Genomic DNA, 12,663 nt, shown 5'->3' with positions numbered 1-12,663 from the left:
CCCTGAGCCCCTGCATGTTTTCCAGACCCACACAGATGGGTTAAGGGGTGCTGGGGCAGCAGGGCAAAGGCGTTCTGCATTGGGTAGGACGCAGTGCCAAGAACAGCACCCATCCTCTCGCTTCCTCTTCCCAGCCATGAACTATACGGAAAACCCCCGTTCAGATCTTTGCCTGGAGCTGCAGTGGGCAGCCAGTTCACTGCACGCTAAGAGGCCGTGCAGGATGCATGGAGCACACGCTCAGGATCCATGCGTGTGTTAGCATGAGTGACTGAGCTCAGGGCATTGCTGCTGGGCATCTGCTGTCGTCCCCCGGGCCTTCTGATCGTCTCTCGTGGGATGCAAAGCACTGCGTGGTTTGCACCCGACTCCCTTATGTAAGAGTGGTGGGGATCAGCCCTGGTTTGTAGGTCAGAAAATGGAGGTGCAGGGCAGGTAAGGGATTGGGCTGGGTCAGCCGGTGAGTCAGTGCCAAAGGAGGGACCGGTGCGGCGGAGGCTTTATTAGCAGCTGAGGGGTGGAGCGAGGCTCCCAGGCAGGCGAAGGCACAGCCGAGGCGCAGCATCGGCCCATCGGGGTCTCGCCCTCTCGCCTCGTGGCCCCGCATCCTCAAATCCCCGACCGCCGGCCATGCGGCCCCGCTGCCCCCAGTGCCACCCCTAAGGGCATCGGAGCTGCCCGCGCCCGCAGCCCCGCACCTCGACACGGCCGCAGCAGTGCCAGGACGCCAGGGATGGAGCAAGGTCAGTGAAACAGGTTTCTCCTCCTCCGTCCCTCGAGCACGGCGCTTTCATTCGCCCTTCCCTGCGCAGGTTGGGAGCTATGGACTTGTTGACAGCGGCTCTCGTTAGCTCTGTTATTGAGCTGGGATGGGGTTGGACATAGCGGCTCAGAGAGTGAGCGGTCGCCTCACGCGTGTTCCCATCTGGGAGTCTTTGCTGCGGCTCTTCCTCCAGACTTGTAAAGATTCTTTGTGCTCGGAGACCCCTGCTGTGGGGAGGTGGGTTCTGGAGGACCAACCTCCATGCCATGGAGCTGGGCTGCAATAAGGCTGTGGGGCTGCCTGAGCACTTGGTGCCAGTGCTGGGGACTGGGAGTGGGGCAAGGATTGGGGTCGTCTGGGAAAGGCTGAACACAGTGCTTAGGATAGGAGCCAGGATCCTTCCTCTGCCCCATTCAGGGTTTTTGCCCCACTCTCCTCTGCATTCCTCTCCTGCGCCTGCCACCCGTGTGCATCGGGATGGGGACACATAGAGGCAGCATTCCCAAAATGCAGCCTGAGCTGGCTGGGGCAGCACCCCACAGACACAGCGGGTTTGGCTGCAATGCGGCCGCACCAGGCAGGTTCCAGTGAGACAATGGGATGGAAGCAAAGGGGTGCTGAACCCAGCTCAACCCGTCCTTAAACCTCCTCCAGGGCACGGGTCCCTGAGCAGGCAGGGGTCCCAGGGACTGCAATGGGGGACAGGGAGAGCTGGGAGGTGATCTGCTCTTCCTGCTGGCACTAGGCAACACATGCAAGTTGGAGCTTGGTGTGCTGCACTGGGGAAAATTGTTTCTAGTTGCTGCTGAAGTACATCTTAAAATGTTAAAGAACTCCCTGCAACCCCCACCAGCCTCCTATGCTTCTGCAAAAAGAGCTGTGTACCGTCACCGTGGGGACTGAAAAGCGATCACAACCACAACTCCACAGCTGCAGAGCAAACATGCTGCCATTGCCACAGCAAAGCTGAAAATCTCAGATCAGGCTGGGTTCCCATGCTCTCCTCTGCAAGGCAGCAAGTTCAGGCTCACCCGCCTACAACCAGTGCTGTCAGCCCCACTCTGGCCACGAGAGGTGCTGGGATGCAGACATTGCTCTGCACCAGTGCTGTGCCCCCACTTCCCCAGGATGCTCCATGCCGTTCCTCAGCGCTCCTCCAGACCAATCTGGGAACAGCACTACTGGGGAGCTCACCCAGAGGGAGAACCCATGTCAGCATTTACAAATTGTGTGAAGCAGACCTAGAAAATAATTTATAAATAAAATAATGTGTTCATGCTCACAGGTGCAACCCAAGCACCTGCAGGGCCAAACCCAGCCCCAGCAACAGGGGTGGCATTTGGGGCCACATCCAGCCCTGTGCTCTGATGGGAGCAAAGCCGTGTGCAGAGGGAGCTCTGTGTTGACCCCCACAGTGCTGCCTCCATCCCGGCCGTCCCCTCCCGTCTGCACACCATGTTACTCAGCTGTCCATCCAGGAAGTGAATTCCCAGCAGGATGGGCAGGAAATTGTTAAGCAAATGGTGTGCAATGGCGCACGCTGGCCTGGCAGGTCACTGACCCCAGTGCCGCCCTCTGCCTGGGCTCCCGGTGTGGAGCACAACACAGGGCTGTGGGCTGAGTGCTGTGCTGCCCGGCCTCCAGGGGTCACCTCCAGCTGCGGGACCCACTTGACGTCCCACGGCCTTTCCTGGCTTCCACTGTGGTACCTGGTACCCGGGAATTAGGGATGCTGCGTCTTCTGCACCACTGGGGTAGGGAAACACATGCCCAAACACAGGGACTTGTTTTTGCTAATTTAGCATGGAGAGCAGCACAAGGAGGGCTGGCATTTAGGGCATAAAGAGATGTGGATTCATGGTTCCTGGCTGAGTCTGGTCACCCCAGCTGTGGTGGCTGGTGTTTGCTTGCAGGCAGCATGGAGCCAGGACAACCCGCCTGCTGCCCGGGTTTCTGTTTGGGAGGGTATGGAAGGGTGTTCTCCAGGGTGTGCCAGCCCTGGCCTCCACCCTGCTTTCATAAGAACCCACTCCAAAAGGAGCTTGTTGATCTTGGTCACAGAGGAGATGCAATTCATAGCGGTGAGATTTACCTGCCAGGGCCTGGCTGTGCCAGGAGATGGGGGACAGCCACATATCTGCATCCCAGGGATGAGCAAAGCTCAGCTCCATCCCCAGCCTTGCGGGATGCAGGCACCCAGGGTGAGCCGCCTGCTGCAGGATCGGGGGACATGGAGCACCCTGCCCTGCAGGGCTGTGGGAAATGACACGGTGGGAAATAGAGAAGCCACGGACAAACACCACAGCAGAGCTCAGAGAGCGACCACGTCACCGCTCAGGTTTGGTCCGTCTCTGCAGTTGTGGAGGTGACCACGTTGGTCTCCGAGCACGGCAAACCTGGGGCTTCCTGGGACCCGCCTGTCCCGCGGCCCTCGGCGGCGCATCGCTCTTCAGCTCGGCCCTCCCAGCAGCTCTCTGGAGGAGAGCCAGGTCGGGAGAGCGGATCTCTGTGTTCCTACAGCCTGACAACAGCAGCCACTCCGCGTCTCCGCGGCGCGGCCCATCGCGCTTCTCGGGCCGGACCCAGCAGAGGGAGCTGCGGCACCGGGAGCTGCGGCACCGGGAGCTGAGCAGCCATGCATTAGGATGCTCGGACCGGGCCCCGCTGCACACAGCTGTGATGCCCACCGGTTCTGCCCCCAGGACTGGGAAGTTCTGGATGAAATTCCAGGCTCAGCTCCTGTCCTGCAAGGACAGGACAGACACATCGCCCATGTTGCAACAGGCAACAGCCCAACAAAACAGAATCTTCATTTGAGATCATCACGCTTCCCACAGCACAGGTCAGTCTCACGGATACACTGAGCTCCACTGGCAGAAAGCAGGGCTGGCAATTCTCAAGCTGAACAGCCCCAAACCAGCATAACCAAAACTTCCTTCCAAACCACAACATCAAATAATGGACCAAAGCGACCGAGAACCAGAGATGCAGCTCCACAGCCCCCTGCTCCTCTACCCAGTGCCCCAAATCAACCACTTGCTCAAGAAAGAACAGATGTGATTGTTTATTTTGGGTCCCTTGGAAAATACCATCACACTGCTCCTTCCTTTCATGGCTTCGTGTGTTCTCAGCCCCACACACATTCCGCTGGTGAGCGGGAGGGGGTGGCAGCTGCCTGGTCCCATCCCAGCAGCCATCCTCCATCGGGTACCGCTGGGAGCATCTCACGGATGGAGCAGAATGGGGGAACAGGAGGCAGGGCACAGGGGTGGACGGGGACGGCTGCAGCTTTCAGCTGCCCCAGGCAGAGAGTCTCTGGCTTGTGATTTCTGGCAACTTAGAACTGTGTTTGTTTCATTAAAAAAAAAAAAAAACGAAGAAAAAAAAAGCAATAAAATGCTGCTGCTGCTATCTGCAAAAGGAAAGAGAAAAGCCTGTCAGCACCCTGGAGGTCCAAGACTGAGCTGTGCTGGAAGCCAGAAAAACGAGGAAGAAACACACAGATTTGTGAAGGATGGGAAGCAAAAGGAGCACAGTGGTTGTGGTGTCAGCAGACGTGACAGCGGGGACACCATGCTAATAACTTCAGTTCACCTCAATGGCAAGCATGCATTCAAACCAAGCCAAACAAACTCTGGAAAGGCCATAAAGTAACATCTCCAACCCAGATAACGCAATCTTCAAAGATCTCTGAAGATCTGAAGCTCTTGGGGAAGGGCTGCCAATGGCACTGGGCGGTGCGCTCAGCCCGCTCCCACCAGGAACCATCATTACTTCTTTCCAAAGGTGAAGAGTCAAGGCAAGCGTGAGTGTGGTTGGAAATCCCAGCTAGGGGACTCAGAAGAATCAGACCACAGAGCAGTCTGCATTCATAAAGGTTATGAAACAAAGCAAGGACTTCACATCCTGCCCAGCCACAAGGGCTGTTGAGTAATGAGCTAATGCTATTGCCACCTCTCTGAACTCTCATCATTTCCACACAAGCAGGAATTTGCTCACACACAGAAGCACGGAGGTTACCTGGACTCCTACTTTTCCAAGTGAGTTGAAAAGCAGACCTTACATTATCCAAATCTCCACCCGCTGAAAGGTTTAATCGCTCAGTGGCCCCATCTCCTACTTACAGTTCAGTGTCTACAATAACGGCTGGCCTCTCCAGAGTCTGCCGTCTCCTCTGGATGGCATCCACAATCTTTTTCCGGGGGCCCAACGGGATGCTGATACTCTTCAGGTCATTGTCCGAACACAGCATGAGGGCCTCCAAATCGATCTTTTCCTTCTTCAAGATAGAGACGAACTCAAACATGTGCAGGGAAGCCAGGAAGGTCTCCAGGGGGCTGGTGTCCGGTTCGTCATCGTCATCGAGGCCCAGCTCCACCTCGTCCCAGGGCAGCTCCTCCGCGTTCCTCTCCTGCAGGCTGTTGGCACTGCCGATGCTGTCGTTGAGACTTGGCGAGCGCTGCAGGCGGCTGCGCAGTTTGACTCCTGCCCCGTCCGCGTTGCCCTCCCCCGGCACGCCGGCGTCCTCGCGGCCGATCCCGAAGAGCCCGCTGCTGACGTAGTTGCGCCGGAACACCATGGTGCCCAAGCCGGGCCGGGTGAACAGCGACTCGTGGCCGGAGTCGGTGCTGACTTCTGAGCGGGCCGAGTCCGTGTGCAGGCCCGGGTCGCTTATGGCACGGGAGACGGTGTCCTCGTCAGTGAGGAACATGTCCCGGACGTTCCGCCGACTCCACTCCTTGGGGCTGGCGTACGTGCCCTGCTTCACAAACATGACGTCGTTCCCCAGCTGCAGGCCCGACAGGGACCGCACGCTTTTCCTCCCGTCCTCGTAGATTTTGAACGTCCCGTCCACCTGCTTCTTCTTCTCCAGCTTCTTTTGTATTTTCGTCTTTCCCTTGGCTGTGCCGTGGATGGTGGCTTGTGAGTACGGCAGAGAGGTCACCGTGGACATGTGTTGGAACTTCTTGCTTAAGGTGCTACTCGAATAGCTGGAGAAGCTCATGGTGTCTGAATTATCCAACATTTCCTTTCTGTACCTTTTCTCCATCCTTTCGTGGTGCTTCTTCTGCAGCTTCACGCAGTCCTTGATCCTCCGCTCGGCATCCCGGAACGCCTTGTCCTTCAGCTTGCTCACCAGCTTGGGGTTGAGGCTGCTTTGCTTCGCGGCGATGGAGTCCAGGTAGCGCACGCACTCCATGTGCCCCTTCATGGCTGCCATGTCCAGCGGGGTGTGGTAGTCATTGTCCAGGCACCAGATGTTGGCCCCGAAGGAGATGAGGAAGGAAAGGCAGTTCAGGTGGCCGTTGGCCGCCGCCAGGTGAAGAGGAGTATTCCCCCAGATGTCGCATTTGTCTGGATCCCCCCTAGACAGCAAGGAAAAGAAGTGTTAGCATGCTGCCTCGTCTGACAGACGGCTGGGAGATGTCCTAAAGAATGAGATATTGAAGGCGTGCGGGGCGAAGCAGTACCTGCACAATGAATCTTTTTCTCATCTCCCACAGCCGGGTGTTAAGTTTTTGATGGGGTGTGCAATGCCATGGAATCATGTGCCTGACAGACAAACCTACAGTAATTCCTATGACTTGAATTGAGCTCTCAGGACGTTTGTGTTCCTGCATCAAACCAGTTTCTGGAGCGAGACAGGCCAGGTTCTGATTAGCCCAGAACTGAGATGAAAGGCTGACTCCAGCTCAGGTCTCAGAGTTTCCAACCTCAAGCATACCACTAGGCGTTATTCAGATGCCATCTTCATTCCGATCGCACAGAGACATCCCAAAATGCCCTCCATACACCGCAACTGAAATGGGACTCCACGTCACCCCACCCCAATAGGAACACCACCACAAAAGGGCCACCCCATCCTCAGCACAGGCTCTGAACGCCGCGCTGCGCCTTTGCACCTCTGTGTTATCTGTGCCAGGGGAACCCAGAGCAGCAGAGGGCACGACTTCAGGAGGGGACGAGGGCAAGGCTGTGGCACTGCCTTGAGGTTGGGCTTCTGGGGGGGTTGCCATACCACGTGCGGTTTCGATTGCACGTTGGTATGAGCACATCCTAAGAATCCAGTTTCAGAGAAAGTGCAGATAAGGTTTCTGCACTCCTCAAGAGTTGGACACGTGATTAAAGCCACGAATGTCTCTTCCCACATCGTGCCCTGTCCCAGCTGCGCGGCTGGGGCACAACTTGCCCACACCTCCTGCCTCCCTTGATGGGACAAACACGAATAGGATTTGGGAGACCTTCATCCTTCTGCCGTTCCCCTGTATCTATGATCAGCTGAAACGAGAGATGGCTCATGCCACTGCTGGCACCAGCTTTCACTCGAGCGTGTGTGCTAATGATATGCAGCCAGCAGTATCTGTCAGCAGAGCACTCTCCTTCACGAGCATGGATAAGGCAAAGCTTCCTGTGAAGGCTGCATGGCTCCCTGCAGCTCCTGCCCCACTCCCCTCTGCCCTTCCCCAGGGGCTCTGTAGGAACCCAGCACTGTCCCTTCACCACAAGGTCCCCGTTAAGCAGCAGCTGGTCAAAAGGCCCAGAGCTGTGTAAGGGAACTGAGCCCCACAAACCCTACAGGATTTATGCATTCAGAGCTTTTGTCATCTCTCATAGAAGCAGGAAAAGGCTGCAAAGATGAGGGGGCTGAGAGGAGGAGGATGGGGAGGCTGCGGGGCTGAGGGAGCCATCAAGGCATCAGCAGAGGTTCTGCAGCAACACCGAGCTCCCAGGAGCAGTAACTCCCCAGCCTTCCCTCCCACCCCTGTAGTGACATGTTCAGGCTGGGAAATTCATGGGCAGGATAAATATTTGATGATTTGCAAGAGAGGAGTAAATTATTGATGCAGCTGGATTAAAGAGCCAGCGAAACTGGAACTGCTGGGGCTGGTGGTGGAGTCCAAGGGCACGAGAGGGGCCGGACACGTATGAGGATCTGTGATTCGGATGGGCAGGCGGCAGTGGCTCAGATGGATCGGCTTTGATGCCCAAGGCAAGCTGCATGGATGCTTCACCATAACATATCTCTCACATCCACCTGGTTGCAAAGAGCAAAGACAGAAAGCTCCTGGGGGATTCACGTCTGAAGGTTTACTTTGCTCATCCTTTCATTGCCTCCAAGAATAAATGAGGGGAAAGAGCACCAAACCCAGCCTTCTCTGGACATTTCCACTGGCTAAAGCAAAACTTACAGTGCAGAATTATATCCCTAGGTCCCTTTGTCCCATACACGTCTGCCAGAGGCACTAAAAACAAGGAAGGAGCAATGCTGACTCGCAAAGTAGACGTGTTTGATCTGGATAATAACGAGCCCTCCCCCCGCTGGGTGCCCAACTGCCCAAAACTTCCCCTCCAGGGCACTGCGCATCGGCAGATGCTGACTGCAGGGTCCACTAAGTGGGAACACATTTTAATAACAGGTGTGAAGCACAGTGCATCTCAGCTTCAAAGTGTTTTTGAGTGCTGAGTCAACTCCCACAATCATCGCTATTAAAAATGCTGTTAATTGAGCTCCTTGGGTGGACGTGTGCATCTCCTGAGTCACCGCGTTCTCCCCGTGACACGCACGCTCACTCCCTTCCTGCCGGTTTTCCCCTTCCACTTCTCCCCTGGGACCCCAATTAGCCCGGGACCCGGCCCTTGCACGCGTCCTCCCCTGGCCACATGCGCAGAGTTCCTCCATAGCAAGGGGCTGGCTCACGGCACACTCAGGTGTGGGAAGGAGTGGGGCCTCTGACTGGGACGCAGAGCAAGCCTGGGTTCTGCAAAGCATGTGACGGTGTTTTGTAGGGAGCAGAAAGTCATTCACGGCTTGAGGAAAAACCAAGCAGCTTCAGGGCGATGACGTAAGCAAAGCTTAGAAACGAGCCGGAAAATGAGCTTGGGACCCAGCGCAGAGCCTGAGGTGCCGCACTGTAAGCTTTGCTGAGTCAGGGATTCAGCTTTTGTCCAGTGAGTTCAGGTTCCACACAACCCAGCACCACACGCTCCATGTGAGGTTCAGCTCAGGGCTGCCTGCGGCGCTGATTGCGTTCCGCCCCATTCCTGCACTCACCCCCAGGCTGCCCCCCCCCTGCCACGGGCACAACGCACAGCACTGCCTGTGGATCTCCACAGCAGAAAGACGTACCCACAGCTCTGTGGGCTGCCCCAAGCCAAGGAGGTGCTCCTGGCAGAGCCCCTCAGCTCCTGGAGATCTGGAGCTGGACTGACGCCCATCACTGCCACAGCAGTGCACAACAGACCGTGCTGAAGAATGACCGCCTCTGAAAATCTGCAGCACTAAATGCCAGCCAGCCTCTTTTCCCATCCATTGTGTTAATTGCGGTTTTTTTCCTTCGCTGGAGCCCAGCCAGGAGGAACAAAAAGGCTTTTTGTGTCGCTAACAAGAAGGATGAGCACTGCTGTCCTCCCCTCTGCCCATCCCCTCCAGCAGCGACACTGAGGCAACGGCCCACTGCAGCATCTCTCCACTGCCCAGCACTGGTTTGGGGCATTGGGCACTCTCAGGAGCCCCCAAGATCCTAAATCTCCCCTTGCTCTGCACCATTTTCCCTCCCCAGCACCCCTGCCTGGGAGTTTTTCTGTTCTTTTTTCTGATCCTCAGCACGGGTTGGAGGGGTGAGGAGGCTTTGCTGCTCAGTGCGTGGTGCTGGGCATGTAGAGAAGGATGCCTGCTTTGCCTTGCCATCCATCACCTAAAGGGCACCATCCCTCCGCCATGCTATTTTCCCTGTCAGCAGCAAATGTATATTAGACCATTAATTAGACAGCAGCCGAGCTGCACTCAGACACATCCATCAGGATTTAATTGAATGCGAATTTATAAAGGAGGCTCCCGTGCAGGACTGTAACCCTTGAGCTTGGTCGAGGGCACGGATCTGTGGGTCAGCACCAGGCAGGCTTTGGACCCGTCCTCCAGGAAGGCTCCTGGCTGTCAGAGCATCTTCAGAATCCTTTCAGCAGCAGTATGTGCCCAGCCCAGTGGTAGCCCAGCGCATCCCCTCCTGGTTCTGTGCTCAGAGCACGGCATTGGCCTCTCCCCAGCAGACATTCCATCCTGAGCTTTCCTCTGTTGTGATGGGCACCACAGGACTTCTCAAAATGGATGTACACAGCCCTTCTGGCTCTGAATTTGAAGAGAAAATGCTTTATAACGGAAGGGCTGTCGAGTGTGATAGAGCTCTGCCTGTGGATGCAGCCCTTGGGCTGAAATGGACCAAAGCGTCAGGAGATGTTGAGGCCAAAGCAGGAACAGTGGAGATGTGGCTGATCACACACAAGGGAGCAAACACAGCCCAGGGTGGGTGCAAGCAGGGAAGTGCCATCCTGGGAGCTGACAGATTCCTTCAGATGAGATGTTCACAAAGCTATGCAGAATGAATACTGACGTGTGCTCCTGGAGGAGGTGAGGGAGGAAAAGTGAGGGAGAACAGGGGAGAACAGGAAGGAATCTATCTGTACTATGAATCAGGTGCAGCACACCTTGCTGTAGCACAGACCTTGCACAGCTTCACCCCTACACCAAAGCACAAAGCCCTCCTGGCACCAAGACCCTCCCTCTGTGCATCCACAACAGCAACCCTCAGACTTGGCAGCCCCAGCAACCCTGCCCCCAGGTCATCTGCTCCTCGGTTTCCTGAGCTCCAGGTGCAAAGCAGGCTCTGGTGGGGCACAACCCGACCCTGCTTTGGGTAGGACAGGCAAGCATCACCCGCTGCCAGCTGGCACAGCACACATCCCTCCTCCACGAGAGCATTTTGTGGGACAGAAGGACAACTCGTTGCCTCTGTCCCTTCATTCAGAAGGGCTGGCTTTGTGGCAGTGACCCAACGTGCCAATGTTTTGGCTCTGCCTGTCCTTATAGGACCTGACTCAGGGCTCCCAGAGGGGGACACAGCCCTACCTGGGAGTTACAGAGCAAAGGGTTGGTTACAGGGCCAAAGAAGCTGGGAAAACCCAGAGTGGGCATAAAAGAGCAACGAGGAGAGAAGAACGACAAGTGGGGGACAGGAGCGAAGGCGATATGGACAGCAACCATCACTTTGTAGGACAACTGCACAGGAGGGGAAAGCCGCCGTTCGCACTACTCTGCCGCGGGGAACCGCGCCGCCAGCACTCACCCTCTGCTGACAATGAGGCGCAGGGCGTCCAGGTTGCCATGGTAGGCGGCCCACAGGGTGGGGGTCATGCCATCCTCGTCCGGCGAGTTCAGGTCTTTCTTGGTGGCTTCCTTCAGCAGGTCCAGGTAGCCGTCCCGGGCCGCTCGGTGGTATTGGTCATTCATGGTGGGCAGCGATTCCCGGGTGAGCGCATGGGTGCACAGGGGGCTCAGGGAGTGGGCATGGGGAAGGGGAGCTGCCAGAAGGGCCCCGTCACCGCGTGCAGCTCTGCCCTTAGCAGGACACCCGAGAAGCGCAGGCAGGGAGGCAGGGACTCCTTCCAATCCAGCCACGCTCTCTAGGGCTTCCCCTGGGTCCTAAACATCCACCTCCTCTGGCTCCGCAGCACAGTGCAAGTTTCAGTTAAGCAGCACTGCTGCACCAGGCTCAGCCAAGTGCTGCGGATGCAGGGTCATCCTGAGACAGCTTGCCAGGACTGAATGTCTCCTAACAGAGCAGGCAGAAGGTGTCGCGGGCTGAATCCTGCCTGACACTCCATGCACCTGACCTTAACACTGTCAGCAGAGGCTGATGAAGCAGCAGCGAGGGCTCAGCTCCATCACAGCAGGGACACGGAGGGACCCCACAACCATCCCTGCTTGTGTCTGAGTACCTCTGCCACAACATGTTGGAGGGGCAACACAAGTCCTCCAACACCTCTCATGCTGAACCAAATTTCTGCGGGGAGCTGCTCAGTGCCAGGGAATCTGCTCTCACAGGATTCCCAGGCCCGGGGCACCCTCTGCTGTTGGGAGGTGCCAAGATGAGCCCGGATGTTGCCCAAGGCACGTGGCTGTGGCGGCGCATTGTATCACCCAGTGAATCCTAACCCCTGGGCCACACCATCAGGGAGGAGGAATTTCCTGCTCCTCTCTGTGCGGAGCCCCATAGTGCCCTATGGCAGCAGGGTTCTTTGCCGGCCTCGTGCCAGGCTCCAGGGGTGGCACAGGGTGGGCTGGGAGCGGGGTGAGAAAGGGAGGGCAGCCCAGAGCAGCACCAGGTGCAGTGACTGAGCCTGGGCTGACGGCGCTGAGTCCCACCCACAGGTCCTCTGCCGCTCAGCCATCCGTCACAGATGCACCACACACACAGCTATTTGCTGCCGGGATCCTTCAGGTGAAAAGCAGCCTAGTAATGCCTGCAATTCATTACTGAGGTTATTTAATGATTCCTGCACTATTACTTGCTACCCTTGTTATTACCAGGCTCTGTGGTGGCTCCCACGGGAGACCGAGAGTGTTGCCCAAGGCAGGAAACGCTCCTTCCTCTGTTTCCGCTGTCAGTGCAGCTCCTTGCTGCACTTGCTGCACTGTCCCTAGAGGCATTCAAGGCCAGGGTGGATGTGGCTGGAGACCCTGGAGGGTGGTTGGAGACCCTGCTGGGGGTAGAGGGGTCGGAACAAGATGATTGTTGTGGTCCTTCTCTACCATTCTCCGATTCTATGCGCAGTCTGCAGTGCCCACGTGCTGTGCGGAGGCTCTGGACAAGGTGAGCACAGTGTGCACGCAGAGCTGCCCGAGCCCTTCCTGCTCCCTGCCCTCTTCCGGGCAGCCCAGCTGCAAATGCTCCAATGGTCCCCACTGCTGACTGCCAGCCAGCGGTTTTCTTGCCATGAGGCAGCGCATCTCATGAGCAGCTGCTTAGCATTGAGTCCCCGGATGAAACCAGCAGGGATCAGTAGAAAGCAGCTGAAAAGTCATCTGCGTTTCAATGGACTTTCCAGCAGGCCGCACACCCTTC

The 12,663-nt window shown here is 56.9% G+C and overlaps 1 protein-coding gene across 1 annotated transcript; it reads right to left on the bottom strand.

The window, feature by feature from the left end:
- Positions 1–4,883: 4,883 nt before the first annotated feature.
- On the bottom strand, positions 4,884–11,048 carry USH1G (USH1 protein network component sans; the record flags this gene model as incomplete). Its single annotated transcript, XM_079544408.1, has 2 exons — positions 4,884–6,129; positions 10,885–11,048. 2 exons carry the CDS (start codon positions 11,046–11,048, stop codon positions 4,884–4,886), a joined length of 1,410 nt encoding a protein of 469 aa, XP_079400534.1.
- Positions 11,049–12,663: the final 1,615 nt, after the last annotated feature.

This window comes from Tetrao urogallus, assembly GCF_951394365.1.
Source record: "Tetrao urogallus genome assembly, chromosome: 18".
Taxonomy (NCBI): domain Eukaryota; kingdom Metazoa; phylum Chordata; class Aves; order Galliformes; family Phasianidae; genus Tetrao; species Tetrao urogallus.
The sequence above is the reverse complement of the archived record's forward strand: the minus strand, read 5'-3'. Positions and strand labels throughout refer to the sequence as shown.